We start from the raw sequence: 17,757 nt of genomic DNA, 5'->3' as shown, positions 1-17,757 counted from the left end.
AAAACAGGAAATAAATATGAAGGAAACAGCTCTAAGCAGCACGTAACCTGGCCTGCATCCAGGAAATAGAGGACTTTGGTTCCTTCTAACCCTACCACCCAACTGGCCCCAGTACATTCGTTCTCTCAGGGAAAAAGCAAGGTCCCAACAGCAAAGAAAAGGGAATAGGATCAAGAGATACGCGGCTGCTGGCAGACCAAGGTGAGTCTGCTTAATCTAGTGGTTGGTAACTGGGAATTGGTGATAAGGTTTTTCTACCAAATGAGACTTACGGCAAATCAGTGTGGGTGAAGGATAGGCAGAGTGTATTGTGCTAGCTTTATTGGGTCTGCTCCAAGAAAAAGAAAGACAAAGACGGGAAATGGAGGGGGACGGGAGAAACAAAGAGAAAAATAATTTTTTAAACCACATCAGAATTTCTAAGTAGCCTAGAAAAATTGAGCAGTAGAAGCCACCCAATGAACATACACTGCCTTGGCAATGGGGCTTCCCTTGAGGAGGATAATCTCCATTTAACTAATATTGACATAACTGGGACCTTGGAGGATTCTTGTCCACTCACCCCGTTTCCTTTTCCAGAAAATGAGATAATTGAACTCAACGTTGTCTAAGAGATTTTCTAGTTCCAAAATTTTGCTTTCAGCCAGTACTAACATATGCAAAGCAGCACTCTAAACACTAGGAGAGACCAGGCACCGTGGTGCACGTCTGTAATCCCAGCACTTTGGGAGGCCAAAGTGAGCAGATCACCTGAGGTCAGGAGTTCGAGACCAGCTTAGCCAACAGGGTGAAACCCCATCTGTACTAAAAATACAAAACTTAGCCGGGTGTGGTGGCGGGCGCCTGTAATCCCAGCTACTCAGGAGGCTGAGGCAGGAGAATTGCTTGAACCTGGGAGGCGGAGGTTGCAGTGAGCCAAGATCGTGCCACTGCACTCCAGCCTGGGTGACAGAGCGAGATTCTGTCTCAAAAAAAATAAAAAATAAAAAATAAAATAAACACTACGAGAGACACAAAGATGGAAAAGACGGACCCCTTGCCCTCCGGTAGCCTTTACCCTCTTTGGGTCTTAGTTCTCTCATCTGTAAAACCAGGCGGGTGAGAGGATGAAAGGAAATGTATTTGCAAAGCACCTCTTAAGTGCCCTATAACTGATGTCTATTATTTGTAACGTGGGATTCATAAACTTGTAGAAGGTTAAGATGCTCCAATGAGCTAGAAGAAGTAAAAGTCCTCTTTAAATGTAAGTACAAGTCCATATGTGAGGGACAATTCTGTCACATTTATTTTTTGGCAGCATGAATTCGATGACTTCAGCAGTTCCAGTGGCCAATTCTGTGTTGGTGGTGGCACCCCACAATGGTTATCCTGTGACCCCAGGAATCATGTCTCAGGTGCCCCTGTATCCAAACAACCAGCCACAAGTCCATCTAGTTCCTGGGAACCCACCTGGTTTGGTGTCAAATGTGAATAGTCAGCCTGTGCAGAAAACTTTGAAAGAAGGCAAAACCTTGGGGGTAAGTGAGATTTCCCTTTGCAGGCCACGGACTGCACAGCTGGACTGACGGGCGGAGGGGAAGGAAAGGCCTGGGAAATACACAAACACTACATCCCGGAAGTGAGGCTGAGCCGATCGCGCCTTGCCAAACACAGGTCTCTTAGAAAGCTCAGCTGCACAGCATCACCGGGGAGGCCTCTGCACAGGCCTTGTATTTTCTGATTTAGGCATTTTAGGAAAGAGAAAGAAAAGCAACAAAAAAGCAATGCGCTTGAATGTTGATCCTGTTGCCAGGATCCACGCCCAGCCCAGAAGAAAGGGAAAGGGGTCCCAGCAAGACCAAAGCAGACCACAAGGTGGAGTCAGAATCCAGTAAGATTGAATCAAATAGTTGCCCAACAGGAAACAAAGCAGGTTAGGCAATCAACAACATAAATGCTCACAGCAACCCCTGAAAGGCTGTCCTGCGCAGGACAAGGAAAGGCCCATTTCACTGTGTAGCCAAATGATGATGAGCGTGAATTCGGGTGCAGACTGCCCGAGCTCTGACCCTAGCACTACGGGAACATAAATTGATACAACCCTTAGGGAGGGAAATTTGTAACTGTCAAATTTGCAAAATATCCAATAATTCCATTGCTGGAACTTCATCCTCCAGATATGCCTGTATCCACAAAAACTGTGATATGTATGAGCTTATTCATTGCAGCGTGGTTTGTGATAACAAAAAAATTGTAATATCCATCAATATAATACTGGTTAAGTCAGTATATTGTGCATCCAAATAATAAAATGTAGTGGAGCTATAAAAAGCACAAGAAAGTTCTTTATGTAATGATAGGGACACACCCCGAGATATGGAGTTAGTGGAAGAAAGGGGCAGACACTGTGTATTATTTGCTGACATTTATGTGAATTTAAGGAAATAATATATTTGTATTTGCTACCACGTGTGTAATATACAAACATACACAGATGTTCTTTCATTTACAATGGGATTATGTCCCAATGTACCCATCATAAATGTAAAATATCATAAGTCAAAAATACATTTAATACATGTAACCTACCAATCATCATAGCTTAGCCTCACCTACCTTAAACATGTTCAGAACACTTAGGCTAGCCTACAGTTGGGCAAAAATCATCTAACACAAAGCCTATTTAATAATAAGTTATTGAATATCTAATGTAATCTATTGAATATGGACTGAAAGTGAAAAGCAGAATGGCTGTATGGGTACTCCAAATACGGTTTCTACTGAATACATGTCACTTTCACACCAGAATAAAGTTGAAAACTCTTTGTTTTTTTGAGACAGAGTCTCACTCTGTCACCCAGGCTGGAGTGCAGTGGCACGATCTTGGGTCAGTGCAACCTCTGCCTCCTGGGTTTAAGCGATTCTCCTGCCTCAGCCTCCCAAGTAGCTGGAATTACAGGCACCTGCCATCATGCCTCGCTAATTTTTGTGTTTTTATAGAGACAGGCTTTCACCATGTTGGCCAAGCTGGTCTTGAACTCCTGACCTCAGGTGATCCGCCTGTCTCAGCTTCCCAAAGTGCTGAGATTACAGGTGTGAGCCACTGCGCCTGGCCCACATGGCACTTTTTATAAGGACACCAGTCATATTGGATTAGAGACCTGCTCTACTCCAGTGTGACCTCATCCTGCTAATTACATCTGCAACAACCCTATTTCAAATAGAGTCACATTCTGAGGCACTCAGTGTTAGAATTTCAACATATGGATTTGGAGGAGGGTTGGGAGAGGGGAGCATAATTCAACACATAACAATATCCTAAAGAAATAAGAGATGAAGGCAAAGATTTACATATAAGGATATTTATCACAATGTTATATATAATAGAAAAAAGTAGAAATAATCTTACCTGTCCAATAACTCCGTCTCAGCTACTCCACAGACCATCCATAATGGGATCTGAGCAGCCCCAAATAAACATATGTTCCAAGAATACCATGAGGACACATTCATGATGAAATACTAAATTAATAAAATTCAGGGCCATGTTGTGCTATCAAGGTATATATTTGAAAAGAATAGGCCGGGCGCGGTGGCTCAAGCCTGTAATCCCCAGCCCACTTTGGGGAGGCCGAGACGGAGCGGATCACGAGGTCAGGAGGATCGAGACCAAATCCTGCTAACACGGTGAAACCCCGTTCTACTAAAAGTACAAAAACTAGCCGGGCGAAGTGGTGGCGGGCGCCTTAGTCCCAGCTACTTGGAGGCTGAGGCAGGAGAATGGGCGTAAAACCCGGGAGGCGGACTTGCAGTGAGCTGAGATCTGGCCACTGCACTCCAGTCTGGGCGACAGGAGCGAGGACTGCCGCCCAAAAAAAAAAAAAAAAAAAAAAAAAAAAAAAAAAAAAAAAAACAAAACAAAACAAAAAAAACAAAAAAAAAAATAAAAAAAAGAAAAGAATAATAGGGAGAATACACCAAAATGTAAACAGTTGTTTTCTCCAGGCGGGCGGGGAGATTATACGTAGTTTTATTTTTTTATTTCATTTTGTATTTCCCATATTACTTTTTAGACCATGAAAATAAAACATCTATTAAAATTAAAAGTAGGCTCATAGGGGAGGCAGGACCCAGCCTCAGAAACAAGACTTCAGCTTGTGGCTCTCCTGACAGGCCATCCAGATCATCATTGGCCTGGCTCACATCGGCCTCGGCTCCATCATGGCGACAGTTCTCGTAGGGGAATACCTGTCTATTTCATTCTACGGAGGCTTTCCCTTCTGGGGAGGCTTGTGGGTGAGTAACGCAAGTCCTCCTGCAGATGAGTTCCTAGAAGGTGCCAAGGCACTCAAGGCCATCTTGCCAAGTTGTGCAGCTGTGCCCTGCAGAAGGTTCCCAGCCACCCAATTGTGGGGGATAGGAATTCAGCCAGCCCTGGCCTTGTTCCACAGTATGAGTTTGGTAGGGCTGCCCCAACAAATGTAGTACCACCAGTTGGGTGGCTTAAACAACAGAAATTTGTTATCTCACAGTTCTGGTAGTTGAAAGTCTGAGATGGAGATGTTAGCAGAGGGGTTTCCCCTGAGGTCTCTCTCCTTGGTTTGCAGATGGTTTTCTCCCTGAGCCTTTCCATGGCCTTCCCTCCATGCCTGTGTCCTAGTCTCCTTTTCCTACAAGGACACCAGTCATATTGGATTAGGGTCCCCCAGATGATCTCATTTAACCTGAATTACAGTTTTAACAACGCTATCTCCAAACACAGTCACATTCTGAAGCACTACAGATTAGGGTTTCAACCCATGAAATTTGGTGGGAGATAGAGGGTGTGCACACAATTCAGCCCATAATATCAAACTACAACCCCGCAAGGTGACTTCCCCTCAAAAGGGATGTATTTTCTTTTTTCTTTTTTTTTTTCCTTTTTTTTTTTTTGAGATGGAGTTTCATTCTGTTGCCTAAGCTGGAGTGCAGCAGTGCATTCTCGGCTCACCGCAATCTCCCCTTCCTGGGTTAAGCAATTCTCCTGCTTGAGCCTCCCTAGTAGCTGGGATTACAGGTGTGCACCACCATGCCTGGCTAATTTTTGTATTTTTAGTAGAGACAAGATTTCACATTAGCCAGGCTGGTCTCAAACTCCTGACCTCAGGTTATCTGCCTGCCTCAGCCTCCCAAAGTGCTGGGATTACAGGTGTGAGCCACCGCACCTGGCCAAAAGGGATGTATTTTCTTAATTCACAAAGAAAACATCCACATGTAAAGAATACACTAGGAATAGCCCCTGGCATTGTTGAACATAGGACCACAAGCCTGAGCTCCAGGAGGAAAACACTCAGCAAAAGTGAAGAGTGACTTCCCAGCTGTAGAACAGCAAGGGTGTGAGTGTTTCAGCAGCGGCGTCTCAATCTACATCTGCAGATGTGCTTTGGGTGCTCTATTTTGGCAAAATACCTAATATGTTAAAGGTGCATTATTTTTCTGGAAGGGTCCATAGCTTTCATCAGATTATCAGAGTGATCTGTGACTCCATAAAATGTTAAGAACTACAGTCCTTCCACGTCAGTTTATTACCTTTATGGTTCCTTTGCAGTGTCCCCCTGCCCACACACACACATACACACACACACTCCTTCTTCCCTCTCCACCTTCCTTTCTCCTTTCTCTCCCTTCTGTTACCGTCTTTCTCCTGAGTCACACACCTACCTGTGACACTAATGCAACTTTCCTCATAAATGGCACAACTCCAGAGTAACCTAGGTGCCAGTCCAAGTCACTCTACCTCATAAGAGTTAAATAAAATAGCCTAGAGCTGTCTCCATCCCCCACAGCCACATAAGGTCTGCAAATGAACAGGGCTCCTCTAGCGAGGCTCTGCACACACCCAAACTCAGAACTCAGCCCCTTTTCCTTCCCACAACCACTCACAAGATACCTGTTCCTGTATCTCCGACCTTCGTGGAATGCGGGGCTATGGAGAGGTCTAGCATCACAGTCACCCAGGCCTACCATTGAGCACACAATGCCTACCACTGAGCACTGGATTCCAGCAAGTGCCGGTGAACAGCAGGCAGTTGTCCGGGCATCTCAAATGCCTTACTGACCACGCCCCCTCCCACCAGGCTGCTGAGTGCCTTCAACCCTCATGACTTTCCTCCTTTTGCTCTGCAGGGCAGTTGTGCTCTTTGCTGCTTTCTTGATCCCAGGACTGTCTTTCTATTTCCCAAAGATCAATATCCTCTTCTGAAACAAAGGTCCATCTCCTCTGGCACCTCAGAAGGACTGAGAGGGACATGAAAGTCCAGCCCTTCCTCCCCATCAAATCTCTACAAACAGAAGGGTGTGAACCTGAGATTTGTTTTTCCGCTCATAGGAGAATATGGCCTTGGCCTTGGAAGGCAGAAGCTGCTGGAATAAGTTTTCATTGTAAATAACTATTTCCACTCTACGGCACATGCATCTGCCCGGGTGGGAGGGAATATGGGTTGAGGGTTAGGAACATGGAGTCTGAAATCAAGCTACCTGGATTTGATTCTCAAATGCATGTGCCATAGAGTGGAAACAGTTATTTCCAATGAAAACTCTGCTGGATGATGTTGTGTGAGTTGTTCACAATCTCCAAGCCTTAGTCTCCTCATTGATAAAATGGCAAGAGTAATAGTGCTTGATGGGCCACCATGTGGTTAAATGAGGCGAGGTTAAATAAGCACTTCGTGTGTTGGGAGGAGGGCAGTGATGGGTTGCTAGTCAGTACACGGCTTCTTTTGGGAGTGATGCAAATGTTCTAACTTAGATTGTAGTGATGGTTGCACAACTCTATAAATACACTAAAAATAATTGCATCATATACTTTAAATGGGTGAATTATATGACATATGAATTATATGTCAATGAAGCCTTTTTGTAAAAAGCATTTTCTATAGTGTCTCACAAATGCTAGCTCCTATTAAATCATAGCTCATGCCCTCTCATACCACTGTTGCTAGCCCATTGGGCCAATGATGGCAGGCAATTCCATCAGCCACAGTGCCTGCAGAATACCAGTGTTGGATGAAATGCACACAGTCGACATCATCATCCTGTATTTGATGTTCAGCATCATAGGGACACAACGTTTATCTGAGTAACTGAAAGTCATTGTCCCGATATGCAGACAGGCAAGGATTGATTTCAGGCTTCTCTCTAAAAGCATCAGAGAAGACGCTGGTAACCCCTTCCTTCTTCCCTCCAGAGCCCCCAAACCTAACTGAATCTTGATATAAAGATTGGAAAACAATAGGGTGTACATGTGGGAAAATAAAATACAGGGAAATAATCCAACATTTATTGAGCATCTACTATGTGCAAAGATATGCTAAATGCCAGATATAGGGTATAAGTTATCTCATGACAATGGCTCTTGGGAAGAGCTAGAAATTTTTCCATTTTGCAGATGAGGAAATAAAGATTTAGAGAACTTAATAACTTACCTAAGGTCAAGAGTTTCTAGCCAGAATTTAAAACCAGGTTTGCTGGGTCCTAGAATATATATTTATCCCACTCCAGGGCCCTTTCACGCAGTGCAGAACAGCTCATTTTTTCTATTCCCCATGTTGAGCTGATGGTTCCAGCAAAGTTACCCACTGTGTGTGACCAGAATCACAGAAGCCTGGGGAAGGGCACCCTAGCCCCTGACCTCTTTCTAAACCCACTCTGTTCTGCACCAGTTTATCATTTCAGGATCCCTCTCTGTGACAGCAGAAAATCAGCCACATTCTTACTGCCTGGTAAGTTACACTCTGAGACCAGCTCTTCCAACTAGAGACTTACAGAATGGTGTCACAAGGGGGAAAATAAGGTCACATACGATTCCTCCGGCAGCCTTGCACCTACTATAACCAGACACAGGGTGCTCACACACATTCCTGCTCATACAGACTGGCCACAGGAGCCTGGCCCTGGAGTCACATGTGGAAAAGTCCCAAGAGGATGCAGAAGTGAGAAGGGGCAATACAGTCACCTTAGCTAAGGCATCAGAGTATGGAGAGCGGGAGAAAGAGAGAGATAACAGCTTTCCTAAGAAACCCTGCCATGGAGAGGCACAGAGCTCCCAGGGGCCCAGGGCTGCCCTCTAGCAGAGCAAGGAGCCAAGAGTACCTCCAGTACACAGAGCAGGGCTTCGGGGATCTGAAGGAGGCTCAGTCACTTGCTTCCCTAAGGAATCCGGCCGACAGAGCTCCGATAATCAACACGGACAGAGCTTTGTGCTCCCCTAGCAACAGACCAAGAAAGTACCTTCATTTGTCTCACAAGCAGGGTGAGGGTGTGCTTTACGAAGGGTAAAGGGACTCAAGGTGACCAGGTCCCTACAACCAGATGAGATCTATTTCAAAGTCTTCAAAAGAAAGCTCAAAATATCGAAGCATATCTTTCTGCACATGGCCCAGAATCATGGAGCATCTGAGCCTATCACATCCCGAGACACTTGAGCTGAGACTCTATTTATCCTATGGGACAAACAGGTCAAGTGTTTCCCAGAAACTATTCTTTTTTCTTTCTTTCTTTTCTTTTTTTCTTTCTTTCTTTTTATTTCTTTCTTTCTTTCTTTTTTTTTTTTTTTTTTTTTTTTTTTTTTTTTTTTGTGAGACGGAGTCTTGCTCTGTCCCCCAAGCTGGAGTGCAGTGGTTTAATCTCGACTCACTGCAGACTTCGCCTCCTGGGTTCAAACTATTCTCCTGCCTCAGCCTCCTGAGTATCTGGGATTACAGGTGCACACCACCATGCCCAGCTAATTATTGTATTTTTTGGTATTTTGGTAGAGATGGAGTTTTGCCATTTTGGCCAGGCTGGTCTTAAACTCCTGACCTCAGGTGATCCGCCTGCCTCCGCCTCCCAAAGTGCTGGGATTACAGGTATGAGCCACCACGTCCAGCCCCAAAGATTATTCTTGAGAACATTTCTCCCATGCTATGCTTAATGAAGATAGTTAGATGAACTTGGGAAAATCTCTATGTATTGTCCCCTCTCTGAAAGATCTAAAGTCCTCATTAAAGTCTCTGAGAAGTCCTGCCACAATGGTCTGTTTACCTTTGCTCAACCCAACTATTTTCAAAGCTAACTTACCCCAAAACCTTTCTTGCACAGAACACCTCTTTACTTGCAGTGGAAATAGGGTACCTGGGATTTGCATTAAGAAACACTTTTTGATGAAAAGAGTTATAGAGATGGATGGTGGCAATGGTTTCAGAGCAGTGCTGATGTATTTAATGCTACTGAACTGTAACACTTAAAAAGGATTAGGATGTTAAATTTTACATTGCATATATTTTAGCACAATTTTAGAAATTGGGGGGAAAGAGAAACACTTGTTGGGTCTCCGTTCATCTCAGCTATAACGGTTTTTCTCGCCCACCCTGACCCTCTGTGTCTTCTTCAGCTGTCTGGCAGTTTGGGCTTGAACATCGTCAGTGCAATCTGCTCCGCGGTTGGAGTCATACTCTTCATCACAGATCTAAGTATTCCTCACCCATATGACTACCCCAACTATTATCCTTATGCCTGGGGCGTGGTGAGTATCCCTCTCAACCAAAGATCCTCTAAGTTCTGAATTAGCTCCATTGAGAACTCCCAGAAAGAACCTGACAACCAAGTTTCCTCATTGAACATGGTAGGAAAAGGAGGTGCTTTCAGAATAGGAACAAAGTTTAACGTCCTTGACCCATAGCTTTAAGCAACATGACCTTTCTCAGTTTGAGTTTCTGCCTTTGTAAAACAATACCTACCTTGTGGCAGTGTTGAGAGAATGAAATGCAATTTTACAAAGAATGCATATGTACCCACCAACCAGCACCTCTCCTCACATTCTCTGCCTTCTTGCCCATTACTATAAGCAAGAGGTTAGCAAACTTAATCTCTAAAGAGCCAATAGTAAGCATTTAAGGTTCTGCAGGCCTATAGTCTCTGTCATGCAGCTATAGCTGCCTTAAAGCAGCCACAGAAAACACTAAGCAAATGAACATGGCTGTGTCCTGAGAAAACTTTATTTACAAAACTGGCAGCAGGCAGGATTTGACCCATGGATCATAATTTGCCAACCTCTACTACACACTAGCACTGTCCAATAGAAATATGCAAGCCACATATGTTATTTTAATTTTCTAGTTGCCACATTTAAAAGAAAGAGAGAGTGAAAGCAATGGGTGAAACTGATTTTAATAATCTGTTTTGTTTAACCCCGTATATCCAAAATATTGTCATTTCAACATGTAATAAGTATAAAAACTTGGTTCGCTATTTTGCATTTGGGGAACTAAATCTTTGAAATCCAGTGTATATTTTGCACTTACAGCACATCTCGATTTGGGACCAGCTGCATCTCAAGTGTTTAAAAGCCAGATGGGAATTGTGGCTGCTGAATTGAACAGGGCAGCTACAGATGAGCTACCTGTGTCCCATGTAAATTCAATCCTCCGTCTGCACAACTGAGTCCATCGTCTCCTACCTGCTGAAGTTCTCCTCCCCTCTCCCTCACCCCGTCTCTCCTCTACATCATCAGTCTTTCCCCCTTTACTAGGGCTTTTGCATCAGCATTAAGCATGCTTTTGTTTCTTAAAAAACCAACCAACCAACCTCCTCTTCGTTTTACTTCCTTTACCCGCTACCACCATATCTCTCTGACCCTCTTGGCAGACAAATTCTTAAAAGAATTGTCTACACTTAGTGACTCCAATCCTCTTCTCTCATATTCTCTCTGAACCTGCTCCAATTAGACTTCCAGCCTCGCTTCCCCCAAACACCTGCTCTTCTCCAAATCCCAATGGGGTGACTGATCCTTCTTCTCCGAGGGACTTCGCTTGACTTCCAGCCTCCACCCTCACTGGTTGCCCTCTTCTCTGTCTCCTCTGCTAGTTCTCTTTTTCCCAATCTCTTAGGCTCAATAATTGGTTCTCTGGTTTTCTCTCTCTATTCATTTGTCTATCTCATTTAGTCTGGCAATTTGAAACACGTTGTCTATGATAATTGTTCCAGAATACATGGCTCCAGCCAAATCTTCTCCCCTACACACCACTCTAGCATGTCCAATAGTCAACGCAACAGCTCAAAGTTCATGCGTCCAAGTCTGATCTCTAGATTTCACTTCCTAAACCTTCTCTATGCAGTTTTCCTGATTCCAGTTGATGGTAACTCCATCCTTGCAGTTGCTCGGGATGAAACCTTGAAGTCGTCATTGACCGTCTCTTTCTCTTACACCTCACAGCCAATCCCTCAGGCAATTCTGTTGGTTCTACTTTCAAAATGCATTCAGAATCCCACCATTTTCCCCCAGCCCCTCTACTCCCACACTGGCCTGAGCCACTGCATCTCTCATCTAGTCATGGAAACAGCCTCCTGACTGCTCCCCTTCTCCCACTCTGGCCTCACTGCCGCTGTTGATAGCCTGGCCACCAGAGGGGTCCTTTGGAAACATAAGATCACATCACTTCTCTGCTGGCATCTTACTCAGAAAAAAAGTCAATGTCCTTCCAGCAGCCTAAGATGCTGGCCCTCTGGTGCCCCCAGACCCAGGCTCTGCTGCCATCCTCTGGTTCTGCTGCTGAACCACGGGAACCTCCTTGACGTTTTCTCCAACACTCCAGGCATGTTTCCACCTTCAGGCCTGGAATGTTCCCTCCGACTGGGGTACTCTTCCCTCAGATGTTCCCACAGCTTCCTCCGTCCCTTCCTCACCTCCTTCAGATCACTACTCTGCAACCACCTTCCCAATGAGGCCCACCTGAAGAACCCAACACCCACACTCTCACAGTAACCCGCTTCCCTTCCCCTTATCGATCTTTCCTGTAGTCTATGCATCTAACACCCTCTGCAAAGGACTTATTTATTACATTTCATGCTTACTGCCTGTCCCTAGAATGAGCTTCTTAAGGACAGGGATGTTTTCTGTTTCACTCACTGTCATACCTCAAATACCTAGAACTGTGCCTGGCACACGGTTGACACTCCGTAAGCATTTGTCAAGGAATAAATGAATGTGCCAGCTGTGATGCGTACTCAGCAAACATCAACAGTCATTAACTGTTGTTTATGTTCGATCGGATCCTTTTATCTGCAGGAGACGTAAAGACTTATCTTTCCAAGATTCTTAGGCAAGGCCCCTCCCTAGAGACCCTATGGACAAAGTCCATGTCATTTATCAAAAGTACCTTGAGTTTCTGCCCTCCCAGAAACATTCTATGACTCCCAGATACTGTAGGATTAAAGTCCAAATTCCTTAGCCAGGTATTTGCCCTCCCTGGGAGGTCTGACTCTATCTCATTGTGCCCTACAGTTCACCTCCCTTCGACTCTCTCACTCACCCTGAACCCCAGCCACTCCCGTCCACTGGGAGAGGCAGCCACACCAAGTATGTGGGAATTTTCCTGCTGGGAAAGAACCAATCAGGGAGGCACAGACTGCTCAATACAAGAAATTAAGAAGCAAATGCTGGTGGAGGAACTAAGGGAAAGGAAGATGGGAAAAGAGTTTAGGAAAGACTAACCCCAAGCAGCATAGCTAGTTGCCCTGGATTAGAGGGAGCAGCAATTTTTGATTCAGAAAACTTGGCTTTTAATCTTTGTTCTGCCAATGATTGATCTTGGAATGAGAACTCGCCCCATGCCCACCACCCATTCCAACTTCAAGCCTCAGTCATCCCATCTGAATGTGGAGGGTCGGGCTGCATCCGAGCTTTACAAATAATGACCCAAGGAATGGAGAGGCTCCAGGGTTTCAACAGCAGGAATTATTTTTCATCAAATAACAAATATCTCAGCTGCTTGAGGGACCCCTTTTCCATGAAAGATTTTATGTGTAAAAAAAATTTTTATTTAAAAAAAATTGAAGAGGACCAGCATATTTTGCCCGGGCCATTCTACTCTAAGTCTCTGTGATCCGTTGACTTGGACATCATTATCCTGCCCTCCCTGTTTCCTGGGACAACTGCCTGTACCCTCACCCTCTCTAAATCCCTTCATGAGAATGAACCTCTCACTCCTCAGTGCCCTGAGATATCTTTTTGCTGTTCTGTAGCTCTTACCCCATCTGATGTGAATTATAATTATCATCTGCATCTGTTTTCCTACTAGCTTGTGCCTGCCAGGATGCATTTCTTAGCAGCTTCTACCAAACCACTTGCTAAATGGAGAGGAAGGAGAAGAAAAGGGGCTGAGGAGAGGCCTCTCCAAAAGAGAGAATTCTCCAAGCATCTGGCTGTCACCAATACTGTTTTTAAAAATCATAATTGAGATAACTGAGGCTGGGCGTGGTGGCTCATACCTGTAATCCCAGCACTTTGGGAGACCGAGGCAGGTGGATCACTTGAGCTCAGGAGTTCAAGACCAGCCTGGGCAACGGGGCGAAACCCCATCTATACAAAATATACAAAAATTAGCCAGGCATGGTAGCGTGTGCCTGTAATCCCAGCTACTTGGAAGGCTGAGGCACGAGAATCACTTGAACCCAGGAGGCGGAGCTCACAATGCTGAGCTCATGCCACTGCTCTCCAACCTGAGTGGTAGAGCGACACTCTGTCTCAAAAAAATTAAAAAATCATAATTGAGAGGCATTTCTTTGGTACCTACTGCATGCCATCCACCTTCGCTATGAAATGTTCTCATGACACATAATTGAAACCCAAATGGCAATGGGAGTCATTCCCGGGCCTTTTAGATTGAAACTCTCTCCCAGATACTCTGGAAGGCCCCATTGTCCTGGGTATTCTTGGGTAACAGCAAGTGAGGTTTTTTTTCTCCTGGTTACCTCCTACTACGGTTAAATTACTTCAGTTTGGGGATCCTTTCACTGACTCTTCTTCCCAAGCCAGAGAAACAGCCCCAATTCCTTCCCTCCACAAAACACCACTGTCACAGTCAAGAAAGTCTTTTCAGAGGCTGACTCTTTCCCAAAGGTTCAGAGGGATGGTGGAGGTTTACATCAGAGCCCAGCAAACCACCGATTACTGAAGATTAGACATCCTTGCTTTGAGAAGTCTTCATTTTCACAGGAAAATTCATTTTCCTGTGGCCTCCCCCTTCCCACTATGGTGCTCAGCTCCTTTTTCCTCTAACCATCTCCCTGTTCTCTCTGTGGCTTGTCCATACCCTCCAATTCCTATCCATGGCCTCCCCAGAGCAGTGTCACTGCTCCCCTGTCTGACTCCGGAGCACACCCTCAGGTCTCCATACCCAAAGCAACCTCTCAAGGGGCTTCCCTAAACATGGTCATCCCTTTTCTCAGAGGAATACTACCAAGTAAAGGTTGCAATAACAATTCTTTTACCACCACACTTGATCCTTACAAAAACCCGGTGGGAAATTTTCCCCCAGGCTGAGAGAAGATAGGGGACTTCCTCAAAGCCATAGAGTCCATGGCAGGGCCCCAGTGAGAGGTCAGTTCGGACTCCCAGTCCAGTGCTCCTGTCCTCCCCATCTTCTCTGCCTCCAGAACCCTGGATTGGCGATTTCTGGCGTGCTGCTGGTCTTCTGCCTCCTGGAGTTTGGCATTGCGTGCGCATCGTCCCACTTTGGCTGCCAGTTGGTCTGCTGTCAATCAAGCAATGTGAGTCCCAGGGCTCCTCAGTGGGTGGAACGACGCCTCCAAAAAGGTGGAGACAAGGGAGCGCTTTGTGCTTTCCACTGCCTGCTCAGGAGCAGGAGTAGTTCCTCGGTGCCCGAGGCCTTTGGCACATGCCCGTCCTTCTTAACATGCCCCCTGTGTGCCTGTGTTTTCCAGGTGAGTGTCATGTATCCAAACGTCTATGCAGCAAATCCAGTGGGCATCCCAGAACCAGTGACCTCACCACCAAGTTATTCCAGTGAGATCCAAGCAAATAAGTAAAGCTATAGATTCTGGAAGCATCTTTCACTGGGACCAAAAGAAGTCCTCCTCCCTTTCTGGGCTTCCATAACCCAGGTCGTTCCTGTTCCGACAGCTGAGGAAATGTCTCTCCCACTGTTTGTACTCTCACCTTCATTCTTCAATTCAGTCTAGTAAATCATGCTGTTTCTCTATCAAGAAGAAGACAGAGATTTTAAATGGATGTTAACAAAGAGGGCCTCCCTAGGGTGCATGCACCTGCACGTATGCGGGCATCCAGCCTGGGGCCTTGGCACACACACATTCGTGTGCTCTGCTGCATGTGAGCTTGCGGGTTAGAGGAACAAATATCTGGACATTCAATCTTCACTCTTTCAATTGTGCATTCATTTAATAAACAGATACTGAGCATTCAATGTGTTCAAGGCTCTCTTCATGGCAGGAGGGGGCTGGACATTGACATGCCACAGTCTTGGACCTCAAGGCACTTCTGACCTCAGGAGAGAGGACGCAAGGACATCACGGGAGCAATTTTCACTCACAAAGGGCAACACGGGGGAGAGGCAGACGGAGCACAGAGTGAAGTGTGATTTACTCTGGCTGTGATGCAGAAAGGAAGGAATGAGGAGAGCAGAGGACAGGTCTGGTCGGGGGAGCAACATCTGAATGGGGCACTAAAGGACAGTGAGGCTTTTCAGTGTAATAAGGGACCACATGGTTTGGGAGGCCTTTGGAGAGAATGATCCATCCTTTTAGATTCTGTTACCAATGATGCAACCAAATTCACAAATGTGCAAGAATGTAGAAGGAATCTTCCAGAGACATAAGGCCAGTACATCATTATCCGTAAAAGGACTAATTCCAAAGAGAAATGGCTGTGTCATTATTGTTACCACTTCTGCATTTACAGTGGTAACAGCATCTAAAAGGACTAATCCTTTCAGCAGATGACTCACTCTCTCCAAAGGTCTCCCAAACAACATGGTCCCTCATTACACTGAAAATCCCACTTAGACGTTGCTTCCTGAACCAGGCAAAATTTAAATATTGTTATGTATGATAACCGATGGACATCCAAGAAGTTGCATTCTGAGGGGTTATGGCAATCATCTCTAAAGTCCAGGTGATGTCAAGCTTTCCTTAGCTACAGAAGCAGTGCAAGAATTTGTTTGTTTGTTGTTTGTTTTGATTACTAAATACAAAATGTGATTTTGCTCTTGTAAGTAACTTTGTTCTTGGGGTTATCTAAGAAGTTTCTTCTAAATGGCATGCAGTTAGAGGTCTGTTGCCTGTACACGTGCATCTTCTCATCTTCTCTGATCAGGGATCCTTCTGATGCCCATCAGCTAGCCAGGAACAGGAGGGTTTTCATTTACTAGAACTAAATGGGCCTTAGGAATCACAGACCTCCTGGAAAATTGATTTCTCAAGTGGAATATGAGGCATGTAATATTCTGCTTCTAGATCAGTCCTTTACATATCTGTTTTGTAAGCCAGGAGATCAGGACATTGACCTCCCCAAAAGGGATCCACCTGTTTACACCGTTCTCTGAAGGCTGGGTAAACAGAGCAAGCCCCCCCCCCCCCCCCCCCCCTTCCTTTTTTTTTTTTTTTTTTTTTTTTTTGAGATGGAGTCTCACTCTGTCGCCCAGGCTGGGGTACAGTGGCCGGATCTCAGCTCACTGCAAGCTACGCCTCCCGGGTTTACGCCATTCTCCTGCCTCAGCCTCCCGAGTAGCTGGGACTACAGGCACCCGCCACCTCGCCCGGCTAGTTTTTTGTATTTTTTAGTAGAGACAGGGTTTCACCGTGTTAGCCAGGATGGCCTCGATCTCCTGACCTCGTGATCCGCTCGTCTCGGCCTCCCAAAGTGCTGGGATTACAGGCTTTAGCCACCGCGCCGCCACCACCTCCTTTCTTATTGCTGCCTCTTGCTGCCCCATCTAACTCCACACCTCCTTCTCATACTACGGAACTCTACCCCTCAACCCTGACCCTCCATTCTGTTCTCAGAGCCTCCTTCCTGACATTTCTGACCTATGAGTTAAATCAGATATTGCTAACATAGCTCACTTCCTACAGTGTAGGTCATCCCAGAGAAAGCACTTTCTAACACATCTGGTGCCTCTCCAGATGGGGGCACCTGACCCTGCCCTCCTGAAGTCACCATGGGGCTTGTTGGAACAGATTCTTTCCTATCTTATATAGACTACTATATTAATCCTGTGTTCTAGGCCCTTGTCCCAGGGGGACCAATCGCCAACCTAGGGTGACAGCTCATTGCATAAAATGCTATGCATTCTCTGCACCACCCCACAAGCCCTCCATCCACAGGGCTCCATACCCTCCCTATCCACTCCATAACAATGGAACATAAAACCCAGAAGAGATCTCAGAGATCTGTGGCCCACCCAGCTATTTAACCATAGCACTGTGGTACTGCAGTGGTTTAAATCTGCCCTCCAAAACTCATGTTGCAATTTAATTGCCATTGTAATGCTATTTAAAGGTGGAGTCTTTAAAAGATGATTAGATCATAAGGTCTCTGCCCTCATGAATGGAGTAATGCCATTATTTTGGGAGTGGGTTAGTTATCACAGTTGTGGGCTCCTGATAGAAGGATAAATTTTGGCCCCATCCTCTCTCCGCCTCATGTGCTCATTTGTCCTTCGCCCATGTTATGATGCATCAAGGCCCTCAGCAGATACTGGCACCATGCTCTTGGACTTCCCAGCCTCCAGAACTGTGAGAAATAAATTTCTTTTCTTTATGAATTACCCAGTCTCTGGTATTCTGTTATAGCAATGTAAAACAGACTAAGACAGGTAGAGATGGAAATTTGCCCAAGGTCATCAACCCAGCTAGAGGTATAGCCAGGTCCAGAACCAGAACTTCAGATGGCTGGTTCAGGACTCCTTGCAGAAGGAGGAGCATGCGGTAAAAAAAAAAAAAAAA

General features: G+C 45.4%; 1 protein-coding gene across 2 annotated transcripts; it reads left to right on the top strand.

Moving 5' to 3' along the window:
* On the top strand, positions 1 to 15,218 carry MS4A8 (membrane spanning 4-domains A8). 2 transcript variants are annotated; one of them, XM_017890852.1, is made up of 7 exons: positions 1 to 201; positions 1,298 to 1,517; positions 4,153 to 4,275; positions 7,680 to 7,739; positions 9,389 to 9,520; positions 14,431 to 14,544; positions 14,719 to 15,218. In XM_017890852.1, the coding sequence occupies exons 2-7, from the start codon at positions 1,299 to 1,301 to the stop codon at positions 14,821 to 14,823; spliced, it is 753 nt and encodes a 250-aa protein (XP_017746341.1). In that variant the 5' UTR covers positions 1 to 201; position 1,298; the 3' UTR covers positions 14,824 to 15,218. The 2 variants fall into 2 exon arrangements, with proteins under 2 accessions (XP_017746341.1, XP_017746342.1); XM_017890853.1 differs by lacking the exon at positions 4,153 to 4,275 and having other exon boundaries at positions 2 to 201.
* The last annotated feature ends 2,539 nt before the right edge of the window (positions 15,219 to 17,757 follow it).

The sequence above is a fragment of the Rhinopithecus bieti genome, unplaced genomic scaffold (assembly GCF_001698545.2).
Source record: "Rhinopithecus bieti isolate Rb0 unplaced genomic scaffold, ASM169854v2 scaffold_19722, whole genome shotgun sequence".
Classification (NCBI taxonomy): Eukaryota; Metazoa; Chordata; class Mammalia; order Primates; family Cercopithecidae; genus Rhinopithecus; species Rhinopithecus bieti.
Note: the sequence above shows the minus strand (reverse complement) of the source record. Positions and strands in the feature narration are given on the sequence as shown.